Source organism: Otolemur garnettii, unplaced genomic scaffold (assembly GCF_000181295.1).
Source record: "Otolemur garnettii isolate 467f Iridium unplaced genomic scaffold, OtoGar3 scaffold00031, whole genome shotgun sequence".
Classification (NCBI taxonomy): Eukaryota; Metazoa; Chordata; class Mammalia; order Primates; family Galagidae; genus Otolemur; species Otolemur garnettii.
In genome coordinates this window covers 5,048,929-5,074,715 of record NW_003852426.1, presented here as the reverse complement: position 1 = coordinate 5,074,715, position 25,787 = coordinate 5,048,929, and the positions used below count along the sequence as shown (strand labels likewise).

At 40.7% G+C, this 25,787-nt stretch overlaps 2 protein-coding genes and 1 pseudogene across 2 annotated transcripts in view; 1 reads left to right on the top strand and 2 right to left on the bottom strand.

Annotated features, from left to right (window-relative positions):
* Window positions 1-25,787, top strand: part of NUDT3 (nudix hydrolase 3) — a 109,468-nt gene that overhangs the window by 40,141 nt on the left and 43,540 nt on the right. The window contains exon 2 of the mRNA XM_012804703.2: window positions 8,602-8,712. Within this exon, the coding sequence (XP_012660157.1) occupies window positions 8,602-8,712 (111 nt within the window). The remainder of the gene's footprint in view (window positions 1-8,601; window positions 8,713-25,787) is intronic.
* Window positions 10,316-10,477, bottom strand: LOC111725129 (annotated as a pseudogene).
* On the bottom strand, window positions 22,948-23,377 carry LOC100945358 (60S ribosomal protein L34). Its single transcript, XM_003789111.2, has one exon. The coding sequence runs from the start codon at window positions 23,352-23,354 to the stop codon at window positions 23,001-23,003; it is 354 nt and encodes a 117-aa protein (XP_003789159.1). The 5' UTR covers window positions 23,355-23,377; the 3' UTR covers window positions 22,948-23,000.

Sequence of the window (25,787 nt, the reverse complement as noted above, 5' to 3'; positions counted from 1 at the left end):
AAAAATGTGCCTAAGACTAGATACGGCCCTTGATAAAAGTAGAAACCTAAATGCCTGGAAAACATTTTTATGCTTAACTTCATTAGGGATCAAAGCACAATAAGGTAATAGTTAAATGCCATTAAACAGTCACCAGACTGGCAGAAGAGAAAGTATTATAAAATTGATTACATAATAAAAGAAAGCTGGTGCTTCATGGCTCAGTCACTATAAAGCCACATCAACAAACTATCAACAGACTAATTTACTTAATATACATTTATAAAGAATTCTTCCAAATTTGTAAGGAAAAGATTAATAATAATCCAATAGAAAAATAGGCAAAAGATATGAAAAAGAAACACAAATGAGTTTTAAGAGATGATGCATGGACCAGCATAGGAGCTTATGGCTGTAATCCCAGCACTTTGGGAGGCTGAGGCAGAAGGATCTTTTGAGGCTAGGAGTTTGAGACTAGCCTGGGTAATGTAGTGAGACCCTACCTCTACAATTTTTTTTTTTTAAAGTAGCCAAGTGGGGCGGCACCTGTGGCTCAAGGAGTAGGGCACTGGCCCCATATACCGGGGGTGGCAGATTCAAGCCCGGCCCCAGCCAAAACTGCAAAAAAATAAAAAATAAAAATAAAAACTAGCCAAGAGTGCTGGCCTGTAATTCTAGCTACTTAGGAGGCTGAGGCATAAGGATCACTTGAGCCTAGGAGTTTGAAGTTGTAGTGAGCTCTGACACTAGCCCACAGAGATACATGAAAGATGGTGTACTTTCTTTTAATAATAAGAGAAATGCAAATTGAAATTAAAGTGAGATGTCATACTTCACCCGTCAGATTGGCAAAATGTCAGAAAGTTGGATAATACCATATGGTAAAGTTATATGTGAATAGTTAATCTCATATACTGCTAGTAAGCATATCAACTTGTACAGTCTCTAAGGAAAGCAAAGCATAAATATCTATTAAATTATAAATGTGCTTTTCTTTGACATAGCAGGTCTTATCTTAGGTTATATAAAGAAACTACCTTTATCATTGTACAAATCACCTCCATGTTGCCAAATCCAGGGGTCAGTTTTCATTTCTCACCTTATTTGACCTCTGAGTAGCATTTATTTATTTATTTATTTATTTATTTTTTGCAGTTTTTGGCCAGGGCTGGATTTGAACCCACCACCTCTGGCATATGGGGCTGGCTCTCTACTCCTTTGAACCAGGCACCGCCCTCTGAGTAGCATTTAACCTAGTAGATCATTCCCTCCTCCATGAAACATTTTGCTTGGTGGCTTTTATTTATTTATTTTCTTTTAGATAGAGTCTCACTACTTTGCCCCCAGTAGAGTGCTGTGTTATCACAGCTCACAGCAACCTCAAACTTTGGGGCTTAAGCAATTCTCTTGCCCCAGCCTCTCAAGTGGCTGGAACCATAGGCGCCTACCACAATGCCAGGCCATTTTATTTATTTATTTATTTAGATTCTCTTGCCCCAGCCTCCCAAGTAGCTGGGACTACAGGCGCCTATCCCAGTGCCAGGCTATTTATTTATTTATTTATTTAGACAGAGTTTTGCTATCTCACCCTTAGTAAAGCGCGGTGACATCACAACTCACAGTAACCTCAAACTCTTGGGCTTAAGTGATTCTCTTGCCTCATCCTCCTGAGTAGCTGGGACTACAGACACCCACCACAACACCTGGTTATTTTGTTGTTGTTGTTTAGCAGGCCTGGACCAGGTTTGAACCCGCCAGCACTGGTGCATGTGGCTGGCACCCTAACCGCTGAGGTATGGGCACCAAGCCTTCCTTGGCTTCTTGTATGCCCCACTCTTGGTTTTCTTTCTTCCTCATTAGTTGTTCTTCTCAGACTCCTTTTTTTTGGATCCTTTAAAACAGTAAAGTCTTAGGTCACTAGTGAACCAGACTGCTTCTCTATGTGATTTCATCTAGCCCTAAATTCCACATACAGTCCAATGTTAATCTACAGCTCTGACCTCTGTATAGATCTGCAGACTTATCTCTCCAACTGTGTGTTGAGTAGATACCTCATACTTAACACGTGGAAAACTAAACTAGTATGCCCCTCCAGACCTGCTCCTGTCATTGTCTTCCCCTTTCATCCTTTTGCCCAGACCAAGGCACTTAAGTCATTTTTAGCTTCCTCCTTTTTCTCATTTCCCACATCAGGAATTCTGTTAGCTCTAGCCATGAAAGTAGAGTTGGCATGTTATCTCTTCTCTTTGCCCCACTGCTACCTCATTAGTCAAAGGCTCAGGGGTGTCCAACTTTTTTTTCTTTTTGCTACACATTGGAAGAGTGAGAGTTGTCTTGGGCCATACATTAAATGCACAAACACCAGCAAAAGCCAGTGAACAAAAGAAAGGTCTGTGCATACTTTATGCGATATCTGACACTACAGATGAGAGAAAAAAAAAACAAAAACAGCTCTCAAATAATTTGCATGGCGCTGATGGACTCTCCTGTAATCTAAGCCATCTCCATTTCTCTCCTTGGACTATTATATTATATACTCTCCTACCTGGTCTCCTATCCTATCCTTGGTCTACTTGCAGTTTGTTCACTACACTACACCATGAGTAACTGTTAAAACATATATACCTGGGTGTTTGCTCAAAACTCCTTTGGGGTGTTCTTTTCTTTTGGGTAAGACCCCAAGTCTTTATCTTTTTATCTTGTTCTTTGAGGCCTTACGTGGCACTCTGACCTTTTTACTTAGACCAGGTGTCCTCAAAGTAGGGCCTACGGGCCACATGCAGCCCGCCTAGGACATTTATCTGGCCTGCTGGGTGTTTTTGTCACCACTACCTGTCCTGCTTAGCCACCGACTTGTCCTGGGGCCCGCACTCCAGCCCTCCAACAGTATGAAGGACAGTGAACTGGCCCCCTGTTTAAAAAGTTGGAGGACTCCTGACCGTGCAGTTACCTTGTTGCCTCGGGGCAGAACCTTTCCTAAGGAGGATGTTTGTGTTTGGAATACCCTTTCCCTAGAGAAAGCCAAAGCTTGTGTCCTCACTTTGATCTGGATTAAATCTCTACTCAAGTACCATTTGTCATGAGAGACCTTCTCTGACACTCTTAACCCTACACAATCTTTTTCAAAGTGTATTGTGTTAATTTCTGCCTCCATATTTAACCTTATTTATAGTACCTATGGTCACTTGATATTATTTTTGTTCGTTTATTGTCTTCTCCTGCTAGATTGTATATTGCACAAGAATAGTGCCTTTGTTTTGCTCATTGAAATACTAGCAACACCTAGAACAGTGATTGGCATAAAGTAGGCGGTCAGTGAGTGAATGTATGAACCTACCGGTAGGTTTACATGTGGAAAATGGTTCGTGTGTTTATCGTAGCATTGCTTTTTTGCTTTTATTTTTTGAGACACTGTCTGATTTTGTCACCCTTGGTAGAGTGCCATGGTGTCACAGCTCACAGTAACCTCAAACTTTTGGGTTTAAGCGATTTTCTTGCCTCAGCCTCCTAACTAGTTGAGAGGCGCCCACTACAACGCCTGGCTATTTTTTGGTTGCTGTTGTCATTGTTATTTACCAGGCCTGGGCCAGGTTCAAACTCTCTAGCCTCGGTGTATGTGGCTAGCACTGTAACCACTGTACTATGGGCACTGAGCCTGTAGCATTGTTTTTAAGAGCAGAAGGATATCTCTAAATGCCCAGAATGTCCATTTTGTTGATTAAATTAATTATGGTGTGACCATATAATAAAGTCCCTAGTCATTACCATATCTTTTCATTTATATGAATCCAGAACAGGAATAAATATGTATTTATTTATATCTATGATAGAATATCTCAAGAAGAAGTTCCTCTGGGGACATAAGTGAGAGAAAAGACTTGCTTTTCACTGTGTCCTTTCGTACCTTTTGAACACACTCAGGGTGTACTAATTGAAAAATAGATTTTTTTAACAGAGTAGAATTAGGAGCCAGAGTTATAAGCACATATATGTGTTAATTCAGTGTGGCATAATATATTTTTTTTTTTTTGAGACGGAGCCTCAAGCTATCCCCCTGGGTAGAGTGCCATGGCATCACTCTCACAGCAACCTCCAACTCCTGGGCTCAAGCGAGTCTCCTGCCTCAGCCTCCCAAGTAGCTGGTACTACAGGCGCCCGCCATAATGCCTGGCCATTTTTTGGTTGCAGCCATCATTGTTGTTTGGCGGGTCCAGGCTGGGGATTCAAACCCGCCACCTTAGGTGTATGTGGCTGGCGCGTTAGCCGCTTGAGCCACAGGCGCTGAGCCAGTGTGGCATAATATTAATGCTGAAAATATTTTGGAGATTTAGATTTAGGCCACTTCATTTAAAACCCAAAAGCTGAGATCTAGAGAGATGTAAGAACATAACTTATTGTTGTTAGAGGCAGACCTGTAACCCAAGTCCCCTGATTATCTTTCCCCCTCTGAAAGTCGACAGTTTACATTTGTGGCTTGAACTTTGACATCTTAAATTAAACTGATTAATATATTGATGCTAATTTGAGGACAGAATACCTACCTCAGTGCATGTCTTCTTTTTTAACCTATATTTTGGAGGCCATTTTTTGGTCTGAAGTTTGACAAAATCAACATATTAATGAGTGGGGATCTTATAGTATATTTCTATCATTCTAAGATTGTGTGGGTAAATAATGCAGTTTATGGATGTTAAGAATGCTGTTACGGGGGTTTTATTTGTTGGAATAACCTCAAGAAACTGGAGCATTCTAAATATGTCATTCATTCCATTTGGCTTCCAGAAATTTCCTGGAAAATAATACTTGGCATTCTTGGCTAATTATAAAAGTCTTAAATGCTTATTCTAAAATATTTACACTGGGTTGGGCACAGTGGCTCATGCCTATAAACCTAGCACTCTGGGAAGCTGAGGTGGGTGGATTGCTTGAGCTCACAAGTTCGAGACCAGCTTGAGCAAAAGCGAGACCCTGTCTCTAATAAAAATAGAAAAACTGGGGGCAGCGCCTGTGGCTCAAAGGAGTAGGGCGCCAGCCCCAAATGCCAGAGGTGGCATGTTCAAACCCAGCCCTGGCCAAAAACTGAAGAAAAAGAAAAAGGCCAGAGGATCACTTGAGCCCAAGTTGGAGGTTGCTGTGAGATATGATGCCATGACACTCTACCTAGGGCGACAGCTTGAGACTCTGTGTCAAAAAAATAAATAAACATTCAAGCTGTACAAAGGTTTTTACTGTGAAACACATCAGCACCACCAGTTGTGTTGTGCAGAGGCAGTCATTGTCTAGTATTATGCCCTATACCTTGGGGACTCATACTTAAGAATGATATCTGTTATCTGTGTTTAATAGTTTGTGTCTGTGACTACCTCTCTGTGTTTTTCTGAAAATACCTTGTTATTCCCAAGATAAAAACTCTCAGAATTTCTGTTCATAACACAATATAATGTTTCTTTGTAGTAGGCAGGGAATGCCCTCTTTTGTTAAAAGTAATGTGAAGCAGTTTATAAGGCGTTTTGTAAATAGACCGTTTATATCTGGTGATTCTCTCTCTTAGCAATTTTTTCTCTTAGCTGCCATGTAGTAAAAAAAAAAATTTGTTTTAATTTTTAAAATAGCTGTTTAAAAAACAGATTAAATGGGTTTAGAAGTTTAGGAACTGAAACTACTACTTTTTGGTCCTCTGATTATTAATTTACTCTCAACAGATTATTTTAGCTCATACTCAGCTTTATTCGTCCTTTAAACATTTTATGGAATCATTGTACATAAGAACTTGTGGCAGCTGTTCTTTAAAATATTGTGCATTCATCTGTATCCAAGCAAGTACAGAAAATGATTTTTTTCTTTAGAAAATTATTCATTTTTATGTTGGTCTAATTTTGAAGAAGGAACACAAGCTATTAGAAAGGACTCATCTGCAGAAGCAATTTGGAGGGCATGTCACAGATGTAATAAGGTATAGCTCTTCTGCCATCTGGAGTACCAGCAAAACCCTTTGGCAGTAACGGCAGAACTGAGGAGTATTGGACGTCAGGGACATTGCATTGCATTCATTGTTAGAATCAAGATCATTGTATTAAGTGTGTTATTGCATGTGATTCTCTGGAAACTATTAATATGTCTAACCATCTAGTTTGTAAATCAGGATTTCCTTATTATAGGTTATCACATAAATAATCTAATTTCTGTAGGAAAAATATTCCAAAGCTTTAACCTGAGATATCTGGGGAATGTCTACACCCACTACCTCCCTGGCAGCAGGAACAGAGACTTGCCTGATACCAAGGGGTGTAAAGAGTGGGCAGGGGAATGGGGGTATCTCCTCTGGCCAGGGAGATTTGCAAATGTATGTATTCTTCCTTATGTAAGTCTTCTTCTGGCTGGAAGATTCTGAGATCATTATTTCCCAGATCACTGTCTTTTTCCCTCTTCTTAGCTCTAGTCTCACATTATATGAATTCCCACTAGAAATATTTCCCACTAAAAATATTTATTAGACATCTAGTGAGATGTCAATGGAACCTTTAAATTCATATGTTCAGAGAATGACTTCCTGGGCAGGGCCTGTGGCTCAGTGGGTAGGGCGCCGGCCCCATATACCAAGGGGGTGAGTTCAAACAAAGCCCTGGCCAAACTGCAACAAAAAAATAGCTGGGCATTGTGTTAGGCGTCTGTAGTCCCAGCTTCTCAGGAGGCTGAGGCAAGAGAATTGCCCCAGCCCAGGAGTTAGAGGTGGTTGTGAGCCACGGCATTCTACTGAGGGCAATAAGTGAGACTCTGTCTCTAAAAAAAAAAAAAAAAAAAAAAAAAATTCGTATGTTCAGAGGATGACTTCCCAACTCCTCCCTGTTGGTTCCCTTCTCCACTCACACCTTCATATTCTTTTTTTTTTTTTTGAGACAGAGCCTCAAGCTGTCACACTGGGTAGAGTACTGTGGCATCACAGCTCACAACAACCTCCAACTCCTGGGCTCAAGCGAGTCTCCTGCCTCTGCCTCCCAAGTAGCTGGGACTACAGGTGCCCGCCACAATGCCCGGCTGTTTTTTGGTTGCAGCCATCATTGTTGTTTGGTGGGCCCAGGCTGGATTCGAACCTGCCAGCTCAGGTGTATGTGGCTGGCGCCTTAGCCGCTTGAGCCACAGGCGCCAAGCTGACTCCTTCATATTCTCTTTGGAGTGCTCCACCATTGACTCAGTCCACATTCAGGGGAACATACTCCCATGTTCTGTTGGTCACTTCATCTTATATGGGCGTCCCAAAGTTTGCTGTATGTACATAGGGCAAATAGGAAGTTGTAGCTAAGTGTACCTTTATTTACATAATATTCATTACAGAATTTTATGTATTGTTTCTCTGTGTGTTGATATATAAATATAAAAAATAAAAATATAAAGTATACAATTTTAAACACTGAGGCTTAGGAATAAATTAAGAATAAAAAAGAAAAAAGTATATAATTTTATTAATTTTCCTATGTTTGATGACCTTTAGGATATTCTATAGCTTCTTCCTTCTGTATTTCAGGAGACCTGTCACTTCTAGCCCCTACTGTCCTAATCCTTTGTCAACCTGAATTACTACAGAAACCTGCTTGCTTTTTTTTTTTTTTTTTGAGACAGAGTCTTACCATGACAACCCTTGGCAGAGTGCTGTGGCGTCACAACTCACAGCAACCTCAAACTCTTGGGCTCAAGCAATTCTCTTGCCTTAGCCTCCCAAACAGCTGGGACCACAGGTGCCTACCACAACACCTGGCTATTTTATGTTGCAGTTGTCATTGTTGGTTAGCTGGCCCAGGCCGGGCTTGAACCCACCACCTTCAGTGTATGTGGCTGGCACCATAACCACTATGCTATAGGCACTGAACCAAAACCTGCTTTCGGGACAAACAGGAGTGAGGACTTTGGAGAGAAAGTGTTGGGCCATCGTGGCAACCATGGCCAATGGCCTCTTTCTGGCCAGCTTTTTCAATACTTACAGGCTCATCAGTGGCAGTCTTTTTTTAAAAAAAGTCTTTGTCAGCCGGGCGTGGTGGCTCACGCCTGTAGTCCCAGTGCTATGGGAGGCCGAGGCGGGTGGATCACCTGTGCTCAGAGGTTCGAGACCAGCCAAGACCCCCCTGAGCCAAATGAGCCAGAGTGAGACCCCATCTCTACAACAACAACAACAACAGGACAACGAGACAGCCAGACCTTGTGATTCCAGCTCCATGGGGGGCAAGAAAACACTACAGGAGGAAGAAGTAATAAAAAAAAAAATTAAAAAAAAACCCTTCAAAGTAATAAAGTTGAAATAAAAAAAAATTAAAAAAAAAAAGTCTTTGTCACCATGTCAGGACTGTGTTCAAGGGCTTAAGAGAAAGGAACAAGGAGGAGATAGATAGGACCAATGACCGAGGGGAGTCTGAGGAGAAGATAGAGGGCAACGCCTTCAGATGCCCTCTGTTTTTGTTAAGCATATTGTCTTTTTTAAATAGAAGTGAAAGCTACCTTATAAGAAGTGATTTGGAATCGTATAAACAAGGAATGGGTCCTTGTTAGTTTGAAAAATAATGTTTAAACCCTGAATTTGTGTGAATATGTCTTTTTGAATTTTTAACGTCCATGTGACTTCTGTGACTTCAGGTGCTACTCGTGAGCAGTAGTCGGCATCCAGACCGATGGATTGTCCCTGGAGGAGGCATGGAGCCTGAGGAGGAGCCAGGTGTGGCAGCAGTCCGTGAAGTCTGTGAAGAGGTATGCATGGAAAAGAAAGGGCACAGCTCTATACCTTGTAATCATGAACTTGTCCCATGTGTGTAGTTCTTTAATTTATCACCACTCTGGGAATAAACATAATCACAGAAGATAAATTTTAATGGTTACCACATGCCTCCTTTATTAAAGGGGTTGATTGAGTAGTGACATGGTAATGTTTATCAGGTGCTTGATGGAGGAAGAGAGTTTGAGGTGGTGAGTGTACCTAATTATGCTAGATAGTCCTTTATGACTTCTCAAGGATTTTTTCCAACTCTTTCTCTGTAACCTGGAGTAGAAGATCAAGAATTAAATAGTTCCTGAGTCCTAAGAAGTAGGAGGAACAGTCTGCATTAGTATAAATGGCTCATTTTCATTACTGTTGGATGCAGAGGAGGAGACCCCTGTTCTTCGGTACTTCCTGGGTCTTAGCCATGGGTGTAAATAAAGCAACAATTATGTTAGCTAGAAGCTGGTAATGGTGCAACTTGAGAGATAATAGTATCTTTTACATTTAGTCAAATGATGTTCGACATATATGTATTCAGTACCTGGACCATACTATCTTACTGGCTACTTAGGAATATAGCTAATATAGTTAGAAGAAGTAATGTTGTGGACCCTCAGGAGGAATAACTAATGTTTCTCCATAGCCTCTTACGGCGATGTTCTGCTCTGCTTGGCCTTACTTCTGTTGTCTCATTTAGTTCTCATAACTTATGATGTAAATTTTTTTTTTTTTTTTTAGACAGAGCCTCAAGCTGTTGCCCTGGGTAGAGTGCTATGGTATCATAGCTAATAGCAACCTCCAACCCTTGGGCTTAAGCAATTCTTTTGCCTCAGCCTCCCAAGTAGCTGGGACTACAGGTGCCTGCCACAATGCCTGGTTGTAGCTGTCATTGTTGTTTGGCAGGCCTGGGCTGGATTTGAACTCACCAGCTCTGGCATATGTGGCTGGCGCCTTAGCTGCTTGAGCTATAGGTGCTGAGCTGGTGATGTAAATTGTATTGCCCTGATTTACTTATCCTCACCATACAAGTAATACTTTTTTTTTTGTTATTGTTGTCACAGTTTGCCGGCGGCCGGGTTTGAACCCACCACCCTCCATATATGGGTCTGGCGCCCTACTCACTGAGCCACAGGCACCTTCCTAAGTAATAATTTTTAAATCTATTTTTTTTTTTTTTTTTTTTTTTTGGACAGGAGGTAGGATTTGTTATTGGTAGGCACAAATGAGAGGCAGCACAGTTTAAGTCCTCATGAGAGCAGAGCCCACCACTTGTCCAAGGGCCACAATTGGGGATGTATTTGACCCCACAGCCATCTGAGATGAGCCACTTCTCAGCCACCATGTCTTCAAATACACCTGCGTTAAATTTAATAAAGCCCCACTTCTTGTAGATATGAATCTTCTGGCAGCTAAGGAACTTGAACTTGGCCCTGTGTATGTAAGGCCTCAATCACATGCTCCTTGTTTTGTAATTTGGTGCAGATGGATGTGATTAAAAGTGCCCTGGGACTTTCCAAAGGCACTATGCATACCTGTCTGGAGCCTAGATTGAGGACAGCATAGGATCTAAACACATGCACATCTGTTGGAAAGGAATACCTTCAAGGTCCCTTAGAGCAACCTATATAAGCAACAGACTGCATACACTACCAAGGAGGCTGCTCTTTGTAGCCATTGTACCTTTTTTTTTTCTTTTTTGAAACATAATCTCACTCTGTTGCCCAGGGTAGAATGCCATGGCATCATAGCTCACAGCAACCTCAAACTCTTGGACTCAAGCAGTCCTCTTGTGTGGGACTGTGGGCGCCTGCCACAATACCCAGCTAATTCTATTTTTAGTAGAGACAGGGCTTGGCTCTTGCTCAGGTTGGTCTTGAACTGCTGAGCTCAAGGGTTCCTCCTGCCTTTGCCTTGTAAAGAGCTAGGATTACAGATGTGAGGCACCATGCCAGCTCTTAAATCCATTTTCTTGTTCTTGAGGGGATTTAAGACTTGATTCAAAGGGCATATGAAATAGCACTTAGAACAAGTCTAACTTCTTTGTTTTGGGGGGATCAAGCTCATCCTATAGTCCTCTTAGACTAGTGGTTCTCAACCTTCCTAATACCGTAGCATTTTAGTACAGTTTCTGTGGGTCACGACCCACAGGTTGAGAACCTTTGTCTTAGACTATTCTTACCCTTGAAATAACCAAAGGATTCTTTCCTCACTCAGAACTCAAACAAACTTAAATTGGCTAATGTCACTCTCATTTTATCATGTATCTTGTATTCATAACTAAGTTATAATCTATAAGGGCAAAAATCCTGCTTCCCGTTTAAAATACTCCTTTTTTGTGCCTAGCACACAGCTAGATGAACAGAAAAAAATTAATACTTGTCTTCTTTGATAGATGGAACAATGGCTAGAACAATGCAAATGCTGAAGAAATACCCAAAATGAACATGGGATTCTAGTACTCTGAGAGGCTAAGGCAGGTGGATTGCTTGAGCTCACAGGTTCTAGATCAGCCTGAGCCAGAGCGAGACCTCCTCTCTAAAAATAGTGGGCATTGTGGCGGGTGCCTATATCCCAGCTACTGTGGGGGCTGAGGCAAGAGAATCACTTGAGCCCAAGAGTTTGAATTACTGTGAGCTATGATGCTTGGCACTCTACTGGGGGCAACAAAGTGAGACTCTGTCTTGAAAAAACAAAACAAAACAAAATGAGCATGGGAAATGATAAACATCGACAAAGACAGTGTGAGAAGACATTCTTACAGTGGGTGGTACAGAGGCTAACCTGGGTAGAACCAGATGGAATCAAGAGGGGTATGATAAAAAGAACATTGACATGGGAATCGTGGTTTCTGATACTGTCAGTTAATAGTTGTGTGACCTATGAGAAAAATAACTTTATTTTTATTATTATTATTATTATTTTTAGACAGTCTCACTATTATTGCCCAGGCTTGAATGCCGTGGCCTCAGCCTAGATCACAGCAACTTCAAACTCCTGGGCTCTAGTGATCCTCCTGCCTCAGCCTCTCAAAGTAGTTGGGGCTATAGGTATCTGCCACCACGCTTCCCTAAGTTTTCTGTTTTTAGTAGAGACAGGGTCTCACTCTTGATCAGTCTGGTCTCAAGCTCCTGAGCTTAAGTGATCCTCCTGCCTTGGTCTCCCAGAGTGCTAGGGGTTACCTGAGAAAATAACTTTAAACTTCCTTGAACATTTGAATACCTTCCTGTTGACCCCATCATGGAGAGATGAGAGGAGAGTGTGAGAATGAAATGAGAATGCTGTCCTTTGTAAGTTATACTACATATTGTTCAATACCAGGTTAACTGCTGGGCGCAGTGGTTCATGCCTGTAATCCTACCATCCTGGGAAAATGAGACGTGTAGATTGCTGGAGTTCAGGAGTTCTAGACCAGCCTGAGCAAGAGCAAGACCCTGTCTCTAAAACTAGCTGGGCATTGTGGCAGGCACCTATAGTCCCAGCTACTGGGGAGATTGAGATAAGAGGATCAGTTGAGTCCAGGAGTTGGAGGTTGCTGTGAGCTATGACACCATGGCACTCTACTAAGGGCAACAAATTGAGACTCTGTTTCCAAAAAAAAAAAAAAAAAATCAGATTTATTATATCACATAACAAGGAGTCAAGTATCAAGAGCCCAGGTGCTCCCCATCTTTCTGTTCTGCTGTCTTTAGTACATTGGCTTTTATTTTCAGGCTTGTCTCCTTATGGTCCTGAGATGACTACCATAGCTTTATCCTCACACATTCTCTTCAGATGCAGGACACACAATTTCATTTCATTGCTCTCTTTTTATTTGGGAAAGAAGAAACCCTCCCTAGAAGTTCCCTCAGCAGACTCTATATGTCTGGTGTTCTAGAGGGATTCACATGCCCATGCTTAAACTAATTCCTGGCAAAGGAGATAGTGGTTCCATATTTAAACTACTAGAGTCTTCATCCTCTGGGATTTGACTTTCAGAAGCCTCTTAGACTTTTTGCAGGGGTGTCTGATCCAACCTGTGGGCCACATGCTGATTTTGTGAGGACTTTTTGCTACTGGGGTGTTGGATATCATGAAAAGTATGCATAGACCTTTTTATTTATTGCTAAATCAGCTTTTGTTAGTTTTTGCCATATTTACTCTGTGTTCTAGACAACTCTTACTCTTCCGGTGTTGCAGAAAAGAAAAAAAAATTGGACACCCTTGTAAAGCAATTTAAAAGCTTGGCCAGGAGGAAAAGATACAATCTTCAGAGTTTATTTTGTTAGAAATTTAACTTACATTGGCTCGGTGCCTGTAGCACAGTGGTTACAGTGTTGGCCACATATACTGAGGCTGGCGGGTTGGAACCTAGCTTAGGCTAGCTAAGCAGCAACGACAGCTGCAACAGGAAAATAGCTAGGAGTTGTGGTCAGCACCTGTAATCCCAGCTACTTGGGAGGCTGAGGCAAGAGAATTGCTTAAGCCCAAGAGTTTGAGGTTGCTGTGAGCTGTGGTGCCATAGCACTCAACCGAGGGCGACATAGTGAAACTCTGTCTCATAAAAAAAAAAAAAAAAAAAAAAAGAAGAAAAGAAAAGAAAAATTTAACTTATATTGAGATATACCAAATATATGTTTATTCTGTAAGGTAAAAGAATGGATAGATAATGTATAATTTTAGAGTAGGAAAAATTCATTATTTAGGTTATACAGTCTGTCACAACTATTCAGCTCTGCCATTGTAGGACAAAAGTAGCCATAGACAATACGTTACATAAGCAAATGGGCCTGGCTGTGTTCCAGTAAACCTTTATTTATAAACACAGTGGTGAACCATAATCCCTGGTTTAAGCTCTTTAGAGTGTGGGTGGTGGACCAGCAACATCAGCATCAGCCATGAGCTTGTTAGAAATGGAAAGATCCCAGGTCCCCATCTAGACCTATCATATCAGATGTGATTTTAATAGGACCCTTTGAGAACCTACTGTATTAGACTGTTGAATTCTTAACAGTGAGTGTTCTGAAAATTCCTCCTGATAGAGCTGTGGAGAGAAACATTTTTTGAGGGATAGACTCTGGATTGGCTTTCCCCACATCCATTCCATTCCCCTTCTGACATGAAGAGAATTAGAAAGCTAAAAAGTACTTTTCCCAGACTCTTGTAAGGAATGCAACTAAGTCTCCTTGGTGAGATTTAGGTGTGCCTAATACAAAGTACTTGCACAAGACTGCTTTAGTCACAAGGAGAGAAGCCGAAGATGTTCTGAGTGTAGCAGGCCCCATCCATTTTGGTGGCACACATTTTGGCAGGAGATATGGTTCTGGAATTGGCAGCTGTAGTGTTGGCTTCCTGCTTTGGCTAATAGCTTTTATTGGCAGCTTCCTGATCCATCCCAGAGGTAGCACTTCCCTTGTCAGCCCAGTTTGGCAATGTTTTGGGGAGTTGTACCTGGAACCTTGTCTTGGCTTGGCTTCCAGTCTGTTTCTTGAACTCTTTGAATGATTCTATAAACTGTTTTTATCCCTTAAATCCTTTTCTTAAACTAATCTAGTTGGATTCTGTTGTCTACAGTTAAGAATCCTAACCAATCCTGATTCCCTGTAAATAATAAGTGCTTTAGTTGCATTAGTCATCCTTTTCTGCCTTGCCATGCTATAACCTATCAAGGAGTTGAAATGTATTAGCAGGGCATCCCCCTCTAGACAAGGGTGCTTCTTGGCCCATGAGAGAGTGTTAGTGATTTAATCAGACAGATCTGGTTTCCATGGGAGAGTAAAGCTGTGACAGAATCCAGTTCAGAATCTCTACCTTCCTCATAGCTATTTACTGATTGAAGGTGTCTGTTTATGAAACAGATACTGAGTGCCCATCCATCTTTCACTAAGCACTGGCCACATGCTGGGGGTACATAAATTTAGTCAAAGAGCTTAACATCTCACTGAAAATACAGAGTAAATGGAAGATTATAATGTGAAATTTGAGATCAGAAGGAAGGTACAGCATGCTAGGGGGTGTTGGCAGAGTATCCAAGTATAGCACAAGGATGAGTTTCTAAGGAGGATACTTGGATGGATGGTTGTAGACCTGCTCATTTAAAATTCTTCCATGTTGGAGGGACTTTGGGCGTGCAGTAGATAATGTGGTAGTGGTCCTGTCTAAGATTTCCCCAGGTAGGGAGATAGTAAAGGAGTGATGAAGTAGTGATGAGTTTTTCTTTACTCTGGAGCAGAATTGGTGTTGCACTTTCCTGTTGGACCTAGGATAATGGGGAATGAGTAATAGGTACATTCTGAGGGGCAAATATAATTCTATACCTTGCCTCCCTAGGCCTGAAGGAACTAGAACCCATGCCTGGTTCTTTCTGGAAAAATACAAAGATTTGACTGTTCAAATAAGTGTGATAGGTTCAATTGGTGAGCCTAAACTGCATAATTTTTATTTAAATCCATTTGGCTCGTATAGATTCTAAGATACCGAAAGGCAAAGGTGATGATTGGCAGAGATACTATGCAGTTGTGGATTTAGGCAGATTATTGCAAGACTAGAAATAGAGCAATGGTTCTAGAGTAGAGAGAAAGGAAAAAGTTCAAAGACCTTCTATAAAGACTTAATACTTGATTTGGGGAGTTGTGGTTGGAATCTGACAGCTCTACTTTTGTAGAGTATGATTAGATTTAATGTCTGTCTTAGGAGAGCCAATTTTAGTTGTCATCTCTGTTGTTCTGTTTTTGAGTGTTAACAGTTTAATTGTCCCTGGGTTATACAAATGCAGCTAAGATGTAGAAAATTAGATGGTTGCAAAAGGAAAGGATATGCAGTGAAGAAAGGAAAGGGTACTGTGCTTACTCCTTTTTTCCTGGAAATTATTATATACCATCCTTCTAGGTAAAATGGAGAATAGAGTAAATAATACTAAGTGCCTGTACAACAAGGAAATGCTAGATGCAGCACAGATAATTAAACTATATTCCTCATATGTTTAGTATTTTACCTACTTCCTGTCTTGAAGGGAATCCTGATCTTGGAATTAAGCCCTGCCTGCAATTCTCAGCCCTAAAGAATCCTACTTAACTTTGAGCAAGATTTTCCCCTGCAGTCCTTTATTCTGTCATTATGGAGAAGATAAAGAAATATCTATGAACTGCTTTGAACTTCAGAATAAGGTTCCAGGCTGCAGGTAGTAGCTCATGCCTATAGTCTCAGCACTGTGGGAGGCCAAGGTAGGAGGATTGCTTGAGCTCCAGAGTTCAAGACCAACCAGAGCAAAACTAAGAGCCTATCTCTACAAGAAACAGAAAAATTGATCCAGGTGCAGTGGCTCACACCTACAGTCCTAGCACTCTGGGAGGCCAAGGTGGGTGGATCACTTGAGCTCAGGAGTTCCAGATCAGCCTGAGACCATCTCTAAAAATAGCCAGGTATTGTGGTGGACACCTATAGTACCAGCTACTTGGGAGTCTGAGGTGAGAGGATTGCTTGAGCCCAGAAGTTTGAGGTCACTGTAAGCTGTGATGCCATGGCACGCCAATGAGGGCAACAAAGTAAGACTCTGTCTCAACAAAAAAGAAGAAAGAAAAAAATAGAAAAATTAGCCAGGAGTGGTAGGTGTTTGAGACTGCAGTGAGCTATGAATAACACCATTGCATTCTAGGCCAGGTGGCAGAGCAAGACTCTGTCTCAAAAGGGAAAAAAAAGGTACAGGTTTATTTAGTTTGCAAAATGTTATGATTTCCTTAAAGTATACACCTAAAATTCAGTTCTTTCATTTTCATATCTGATTTTTCTATTTGTATGTGTAAGATGTTTTAATAGTCACTTTTAAGGATCTCTGGTAATACCTCTTTACCAGTTAAAGACCTTCAGATGTTTCTAACTGCATTTATAAATTTAGTGCAATTGATTAGTTTTAATGAACTTCAGTTGTCTGACTTTAAATATATGTATGTATGTGTATATATTTATATACATATATAAATTCCTTTTAAAAGTTCTTGTGAAAAACGTAGGGAGAAATTCTTCAGACATTAGTCTGGGCAAAGATTTTTATGGATAAGACCTCAGGAGCAAATAGTTTTGTGTCAACTAAAAAGGTGCACAGCAAAGGAAACAATCAGTAGACAACTTATAGAATGGGAGAAAATATTTGCAAAGTATTCATTTGACAAGGGATTGTTATCCAGAATATACAAGGAACTCAACAGCAAAACCCCACATAATCAAATTTAAAAATGGGCAAATAATCTGCATAGGCATTTCTCAAAATTGTGCTTGGTAGGAATGACCAACAAGTACAGTTGACTCTTGAACAATCTAGGGGTTAGGGACTGGCATTCTTCCCCTCCCAACATGAAATCTGTGTATAAATTTTTTTATGTCTGTGTGTATACATTTTGATTCTTCAAAAATGTAACTGCTAATTGCCCACTGTTGACCAAAAGCCTTACCTTATGGTTAACACATATTTTGTATATATTCTGTATTACATGCTGTATTCTTACAATAAAATAAGCTAAAGAAAATCGTAAGAAAGAGAAAATATTATTCTTTAAGTGGAAATGAATCATAATGATCTTAACGTTGGGTAGCCTGAGGAGGAAGAGAAAGGGTTTGTCTTGCTATCTCAGGAATGGTAGAAGTAGAAGAAAATCTGTGAATAAGTGAACCCGAGCAGTTCAAATTCATGTTATTCAAGTGTCAACTGTATATGAAAAAATGCCTAGCATCACTATTTGTCAGGAAAATGCAAATCAAAACCATAATGAACTATCATTTTTCCCCCAGTTAGAATGGCTGTTATCAAAAAGACAAAAGATAATAACTGGCAAGGATGCAGAGAAAAGGAAACTCTTCATATACAAATAGTATACAAATTAGGAATACAAATTAGTATAGCCATTATGGGAAACAGTATAGAAGTTCCTCAAAAAGCTAAAAGTAAAACTGCCATATGACCCAGCAGTCCTACTGCAAAATATATATCCAAAGAAAAGGAAATCAGTTTATCAAAGCCGTATCTACACTTTCATGTTCATTGCAGTATTTTTCCCAATGGCCAAGATACAGCATCAACCTAAGTATTTACCAAACAGATGAATGGATAAAGAAAATATGCTAGATGGGCACAGTGGCTCACTCCTGTTATCCTAGCACTTTGGGAGGCTAAGGCAAGAGGATCACTTAAGGCTAGGAGTTCAAGACCATCCTGAGCAAAATAGCAAGATCTCCGTCTCTACTAAATTAGTAAATAAATAATAAATAAAAAGTTGGATGTGGTGGCATACACCTTTAGTTCTAGCTACTCAGATGACTAAAGCAGGAGGATTACTCAAGCCCAGGAATTTGAGATTGCAGTGATCTGTGATGTTGCCACTACATTGTAACTCAGGTGACAGAGGAAGAATTGTCTTACAAGAAAAAGAAAAAAGACAACATGGTATATATACATAATGGATTACTATTCAGCTATAAAAATGAATGAAATCCCGTCATTTATAAAAACATGGATAAACTTAGGGGACGTTATCTTAAGTGAAATAAGTAAACCAGACACAAAAAGTTAAACACCATGTGTTTTTGCTCATGTGGGAGCTAAAAAAGTTGATTTCATAGAAGTAAGAATATAGCAGGTGGGGTAGTGCCTGTGGCTCAGTGGGTAGGGTGCTGGCCCCATATACCGAGGGTGGCAGGTTCGAACTCGGCCCCGGCCAAACTGCAACAAAAAAATAGCTGGGTGTTGTGGTGGGCACATGTAGTCCCAGCTACCTGGGAGTCTGAAGCAAGAGAATCGCCAAAGCCCAGGAGTTGGAGGTTTCTGTGAGGGCAGTAAAGTGAGACTGTCTCTAAAAAAAATTTAAAAAAGAATATAGCAGGTGATGAAAGGAAGAATAGGGAGAGGTCAATTAACAGATAGAAAATTAGAGCTAGAAAGGAGGACTAAGCTCTAGTGTTCTATTTTACTATAAGGCAACTCTATATTTAACATCCCTCTCTTTCTTCCCTCCTTCCTTCTTTCCCGCTTTCCCTCCCTCATCTTTTTTTTTTTTTTTTTTTTAAACCTTGGGTAGAGTAACATGGAATCATTACTCACAGCAACCTCAAACTTGGGGTCAAGTGATCCTCATGCCTCAGCTTCCTGAGTAGTTGGGACTACAGGTACCTGCCACCATGCCTAGCTTATTTTTCTATTTTTAGTAGAGACAGGGTTTTGGTCTTGCTCAGGCTGGTCTCCTGAGATCTAGCAGTCCACCCACCGTGACCTCCCAGAGTGCTAGGATTACAGGCATGAGCCACTGTGCCAGGCCTTATTTTCTGTATTTTCAGATAGTTATAAGAGAGGATTTTAAATGTTCTCAACATAATAAAATGATAAATCCTTGAGGTGGTAGATACACTAATTGCTATGATTTGATCATTATACATTATATGCATGTATGGAAATGTTACTCTGTACCCCACAAATGTGTGCAATTATTATGTGTCAATTAAAGTAATAACATTTTCAAAGAAATATATAAAATTTTATAATACATAGAAAAGCCTAAAAAGAGTCCTGCGAACCTCATATACCAAAATTACATTAACATTCTTTAAATATTCTCATATATATATATATATGAGCCTATTAAGATTTTCAACTTAAGGCTCGGCGCCTGTGGCTCAAGAGGCTAAGGCACCAGCCACATACACCTGAGCTGGCGGGTTCAAATCCAGCCCGGGCCTGCCAAACAACAATGACGGCTGCAACCAAAATATAGCTGGGCATTGTGGTGGGCACCTGTAATCCCCAGCTACTTGGGAGGCAGAGGCAGGAGACTCACTTGAGCCCAGGAGTTGGAGGTTGCTGTGAGCTGTGTTGCTATGGCACTCTACGCAGGTAACAGCTTGAGGCTCTGTCTCAAAAAAAAAAAAAAAAAAAGATTTTCAACTTAAAATCACAAATCATAAGTAAGTGATTCAATTATATATTTTAGGTTACAAGACTAAATGTATAGTGACATTCTTATAAAAATAAAATCATATCTGGTCTCCTTAACACAAAAAATATTGATGTGGTTATAAATATAATACTTAATAAATACCATAAACATATAAAATATTAATGAGTTTAAGTCTCTTAAAAGTTCTGTATTCTAAATATTTCTAGGACTGAAAGATGAATCAGTTTCACTAGAGAAACTGATTCTTCCTGTTAAATGAAATTAGTACTCTTGGCTAGGCAAGGTAGGTAGCTCAGGCCTGTAATACCAGCACTCTGGTAGGTCGAGGCAGGTAGATTCCTTGAGGTCATGAGTTTGAGACTGCCTGAGCAAAAGCAAGATATCCCCCCTACTAAAAATAGAAAAAAAAAAATGGAGATTGGAGGCTCGCTTGAGCCCAAGAGTTAGAGATTGCTTTGAGCTGTGATGCCACGGCACTCTCCTTGGGGTAATAGCTTGAGACTCTGTCTCAAAAAAAAAAAAGAAAAATAAATTAGGACTCTTGGGCGACCTGATAGGACAACACTGACCCTATTCACTTTTGCTGTCAAGACTCCATAATTTCAGAGGAGATGAATGGGTGTGTAGTGAACAATTTCCAGTGTGTGTCATGCTTAGCAAATTTTGCATATCAACCTAAAGATTATTTCCTTCATGAAGTTTTGGTAATTCCTCCTAGTAGAATCATCATTGTGTATTTCCATTGTAGTCTATACTTCTAGCACCATGATGTTTATCATGCTTTATTGATATTGCTTATTTAATTGTCTGTCTTTTGTGATACTCTTTATGCTCTTGTGTAGTCAAGTACAGTTCTTTCTTGCTCACTGTCAAATTCTCAGTTCTCAGTACATAGGAAGTGTTTAGTAAAATTAGTGCTTCAATTAATGACTTAACTATTAGAGCAGCCACAGAAATGCAGTAGAAGTTGGCCCTTTTAAGTTATCAGAAATAGATATATTCTCTAGGTCCCTCAGTTAAGTGAGGAATAACATGACATAGTCCCAGCACAGTGCACAGGTAGGCAACATTCGTGGCAGGTAGAATGACAGTGGAAAAGCAGTGTATGTCAAGGAGCCTGGTTGTACACCAGTGGCTCAGCCCTTCTCTCCCACAGTAGAGGACCCACCTTTTTTTTTTGAGACAGTGTCTTATTTTGTCGCCCTCAGTAGAGTGTGGTGGTGTCACAGCTCATAGCAAACTCTTGGGCTTAAGTGATTCTCTTGCCTCGGCCTCCCAAGTAGCTGGCACTATAGGCATCCACCACAACGCCCGGCTATTTTTTAGTTGTAGTTGTCATTGTTGTTTGGCAGCCAAACAACAAATCCTCCAGCTCTGGTGTGGGTGGCTGGCACCCTAGCTGCTGAGCTACAGATGCCGAGCCAGAGGACCTACCTTTCTAATCTCTTCATAGTCTCCTAGCTTCTGCTTACCTCTTTCATTTTATGTTTCTCCTCCTTGGTCACCTGTTTGTTGCTCTGTCTGTGTGTCTCACATTCAGCCTTCCCAAGAGAGAACCTGATTGGTTTTGCCTAGTTAACAACTTTATGTAGTATGCCCTTTGGGCAGAGCTGCCAGGCCATATCATTAGCTTCTAGCCATTTTGAAGATGTCTGCCTTACCTTTGCATCAGTTGGGTTTTTTATTATTTTAGCTGTACTCAGAATGGCAAGGTCGTTGCTATAAAAATATGGGAATCTATACTTAATTACTACCTGCAGCAGCTTTACCAAGGGTTCTGTGTATTATTTATTTATTTTTTATTAAATCATAGCTGTGTACATTAATGCAATCACAGGGTACAGTGTGGTGTTTTCATATACATTTTGAAATACTCCTATCAAACTGGTTAACATAGCCTTCATGTCATTTTCTTATTGAGTTAAGACATTCATATTCTACTTTTAGAAAGATTCACTTGTATCCTTGTAAGATAAACCATAGAGGTGACCCCACCAGGGTCCTGTGTATTATTACTCACACAGGAAAATGTTTATCTGATCAAAGCAAGATAAAGCAGTACTTATGATTTGAAACCATTTCATGGGGGAAGAAATGTGTGTATCCATGTGTATAGAAAGAATAGATAGTGTTGATTGTATACTTGCTGTGTTCCAGGCTGTCCTGAGGATTTTGTATGTGTTGCCTCATTCAATCCTCACAAGATTCTGTGAGATAGGAATTGTTATTATCTACATTTTCTAGGAGAGAAAAAAACTAAAGTTGAGTGATTTGTCCAAACAAATTGCATCCTGCCTAATGTGTGCAGGTGCTTATGGTAAGATTTGAATCCAGGACATCTAGGGATTCTGACTGACATGGGAAAAAAAAGAATGAAGCTGGGTCTGAAACTTTGTCTTCTGATCTGTTAAATTCCATTTCTTTTACCCATTCTCACCTCAGCCAAAGGGTATTATCACAAAGGTATGGTAATCTGAAAACAGAAAGAGAAAATTATGTGCATAGAGAGTAGCCATTCCTTGGTATTTACTGGGAATTGGTTCTAGGACCCCCTACAGCAGTGGTTCTCAACCTATGGGTCACAACCCCTTTGGGGGTCCAATGACCCTTTCACAAGGTCGCCTAATATCAGATATTTACATTAAGATTCATAACAGTAGCAAAATTACAGTTAGGAAGTAGCAACGAAAATAATTTTATGGTTGGGGGAGTCACCACAACATGAGGAACTGTATTAAAGGGTCACGGCATTAGGAAAGTTGAGAACCATTGCCCTACAGATACCCAAATCTGCAGATCCTTAAAGTCCCTTGGCATAGTGTTTGCACATCCTTCTCTGTCCTTTAATCATCTCTAAATTGCTTGTAAGACCTTATACAATATAAATGCTGTGTAAATATAGTGAACCTTTAACATGGGTTAGAGCTGTATGGGTCCACTCACATATGTATTTTTTTCAATAAGAGTTGTACCTTAAAAAAAAAAAGAAGAAAAAAAAGAGTTGTACCTAGTGTGACTGCCTCTCTCCTGCTTGCCCTTCCACCTCCTCCACCTCTGTCTGAATAGCAAGACTTCCTTCTCTGCCTATTCAGTGTGAAGACAATGAGGATGAAGTCCTTCCTGATGATCTACTTCCACATAATAAATAATAAATATATTTTCTCTTTATGATTGTCCCTCCCTTCCTCCCTCCCTTTCCTTTCCTTTCCTTTCCTTTCTGACAGAGTCTCACTCTATCACCCTAGGTAGAGTGCTATGGCATCACCATAGGTCACAGAAACCTCAAACTCTTGGGCTCATTCAATCTTCTTTTTTTTTTTTTTCAGTCTTAATTTTTATTACTCAAAAAAAGCTTCATTTTCTTATTTAGCTTTCTGACTCTGTGCTTGTGCCTTCAACACTTTCACAACGATTTTCTGCTCCTCAATAAGGAAAGCACGTTTGATCCTGTCACGAACACATTTAGCACACATGGAACCACCATAGGCCCTGCTGACATGTTTTTTTGTTTTAGACAACCTCATAAGAACTTTAGGTCTCACAGCACGAACCCCTCGAAGTCTGCCTGGGCACACGCCACATGCTGATTTTGGTGCTTTCCCAACCTTCTTGGTATAAAGGTAAACAATTCTGTTACCAGGGGTTCGGGACAGCCTGGTTTTGTTAGAGGCTGTATTGTAGGAAAGCCTACGACGGTACGTCAAACGCTGCACCATTTTGAGTGCCTCTAAACAGCGTCCCCGGACTCATTCAATCTTCTTGTCTCACCCTCCTAAGTAGCTGGGACTACAGGCACCAGCCACAATGCTGGGCAAGTTTTTCCCCTTATTTTTTAATAAAGATGGAGCATTGGTCTTGTTCAGGCTGGTCTCAAACTCCTGAACTCAAGCAATCCACCTGGCTTGGCCTCCCAAAGTGTTAAGATTACAGACGTGAGCCACTGCGCCTGACCCTTTATGATTTTCTTTTCTTTTCTTTTCTTTTTTTGAGACAGAGTCTCACTATGTCACCCTCAGTAGACTGTTGTGGTGACACAGCTCACAGCAACCTCAAACTCTTGGGCTTAAGTGATTCTCTTGCCCCACCCTCCCAAGTAGCCGGGACTACAGGTACCCACCACACGCCCGGCTCTTTTTTGTTGCAGTTGTCGTTGTTTTTAGCTGGCCGGGGGCCGGGTTCGAACCCACCATCTTTGGTGTACGTGGCTGGTGCCCTAACTACTGTGCTATGGGCGCCGAGCTGTGATTTTCTTAATAGCATTTTCTTTTCTCAGAGTTTACTTTATTATAAGAATAAAGTATGTAATTACACATACAAAATATGTGTTAATTATTGATGTTATTAGGTCATCAGTAGCCTAAAGGTCAACATAGACTATTAGAAGTTAAGTTTTGGGGGAATCAGAATTTATATTTAGATTTTCAACTGTGTGCAGAGATAGGGAGATCAGCACCCCAAACTCCATGTTGTTCAAGGCTAACTGTAGTTATACTCTATTGTTTAAGGAATATAAGGAAGAAAAGGTGATACATATTCAGTACAGATTTAATTTTTCTTTTTTATTATTTGGGATTTATTGAAGTTACAAAGAATTAGGTTATACCCATTGCATTTGTTAGGTAAAGTCCCTCTTACAATTGTGTCCCACCCTCAAGAGGTGTGCCATACACTGCGACCCCACATCCCCCTCCCTACTTCCTCATTCCCCTACCCCCCCAATTCTCCTACCTCCCCACTTTGTATTAGATCATCTATTGCTTTCATATTAGAATTGAGTACATTGGATTCTTGGTTCTCCATTCTTGTGATGCTTGTTCCACTTCCATCCAGGTTACAGATGGAATTTTTTAAGAGGAAGAGTCTCATTCTCCTGCCCTCAGTAGAGTGGGCAACCTCCAGCTCCTGGGCTTAGGTGATTCTCTTGTCTCAGCCTCCTGAGTAGTTGGGACTATAGGCGCCTGCCACAATGCCCGGCTATTTTTAGTTGCAGTTTGGCTGGGGCTAAGTTTGAACCTGCCATTCTCGGTACATGCGGTTGGCACCCTACTCAGTGAGCCACAGGCACTGCCCACAGATGGAATTTTTTAAAAAACATTTTTGCTCTATGGTTAGTTGAATCCATAGACATGGAACCCATGAATACAGAGAGCTGACTGTGTTTGTAGTCAGTCTGATAGTTAGCTTGTGACATAGGCCTAGCTTTAAAAAAAGTGGGGGTTAGTTCTCTGTGACTTCCTCACTTATATATTAATATTGCACTTCTCTGCTATTCCTTTGACTCTGACCACCTATATTGCTTTGCCATATGAACTTATCATCTTGGAAGTTTCTTCAGTTTAGCAATGTTTCCTTAAATTTATCTGTCCTTTTTGCTGCCCCTGCTCAAGTTTTTAGTATACTATCATGCATAAAACTAAAATTTCACAGCATGTTTTACTTAATTCACCATCATTAAAGGAAGTTTGAAAGTCTAGATCGGGGTATCCAGCCTTTTGGCTTCTTTTGGCCACATTGGAATAAGAATTGTCTTTGAGGCTTGGTTATGACGCCAGCCACATACACCAAGGCTAGTGGGTTTGAGCCCGGCCCGGGCCAGCTAAACAACAATGACAGCTTCAACAAAAAATAGCCAGGTGTTGTGGCAGATGCCTGTAGTCCCAGCTACTTGGGAAGCTGAGGCAAGAGAATCGCTTAAGCCCAAGAGCGCCACAGCACTCTACTGAAGGTGACATAGACTCTGTCTCAAAAAAAAAAAAAAGAAAAAGAAAAAAAAAGAGAGTTGTCTTGGGCCACACATTAAATGAATAAGACATGATTGTGAAGTGAGGGATATTTGTCTCTGGGAAGATAGGACCTAGTAAAAGTCCAGTAAAAATAAGGCTGAGGCAAGAGGATCACTTGAGTCTAGGGACTCTACCAAAGGTGAAAGTGACATTCTGTCTCCAAAGGAAAAAAAAAAAAAGAAATCCCGTAAAGAGACATGATCAGGCTCGGCGCCTATAGCTCAACCAGCTAAGGCGCCAGCCGCGTACACCTAAGGTGGTGGGTTCTAATCACCAGCCCGGACCCGCCAAACTACAATGACGGCTGCAACCAAAAAATAGCCGGGTGTTGTGGCCAGCGCCTGTGGTCCCAGCTACTTGGGAGGC

What these genes read in the sequence shown, in the direction of transcription:
- LOC100945358 (XM_003789111.2), bottom strand. Translation starts at nt 23,354, where the DNA reads ATGGTGCAGCGTTTGACGTACCGTCGTAGGCTTTCCTACAATACAGCC.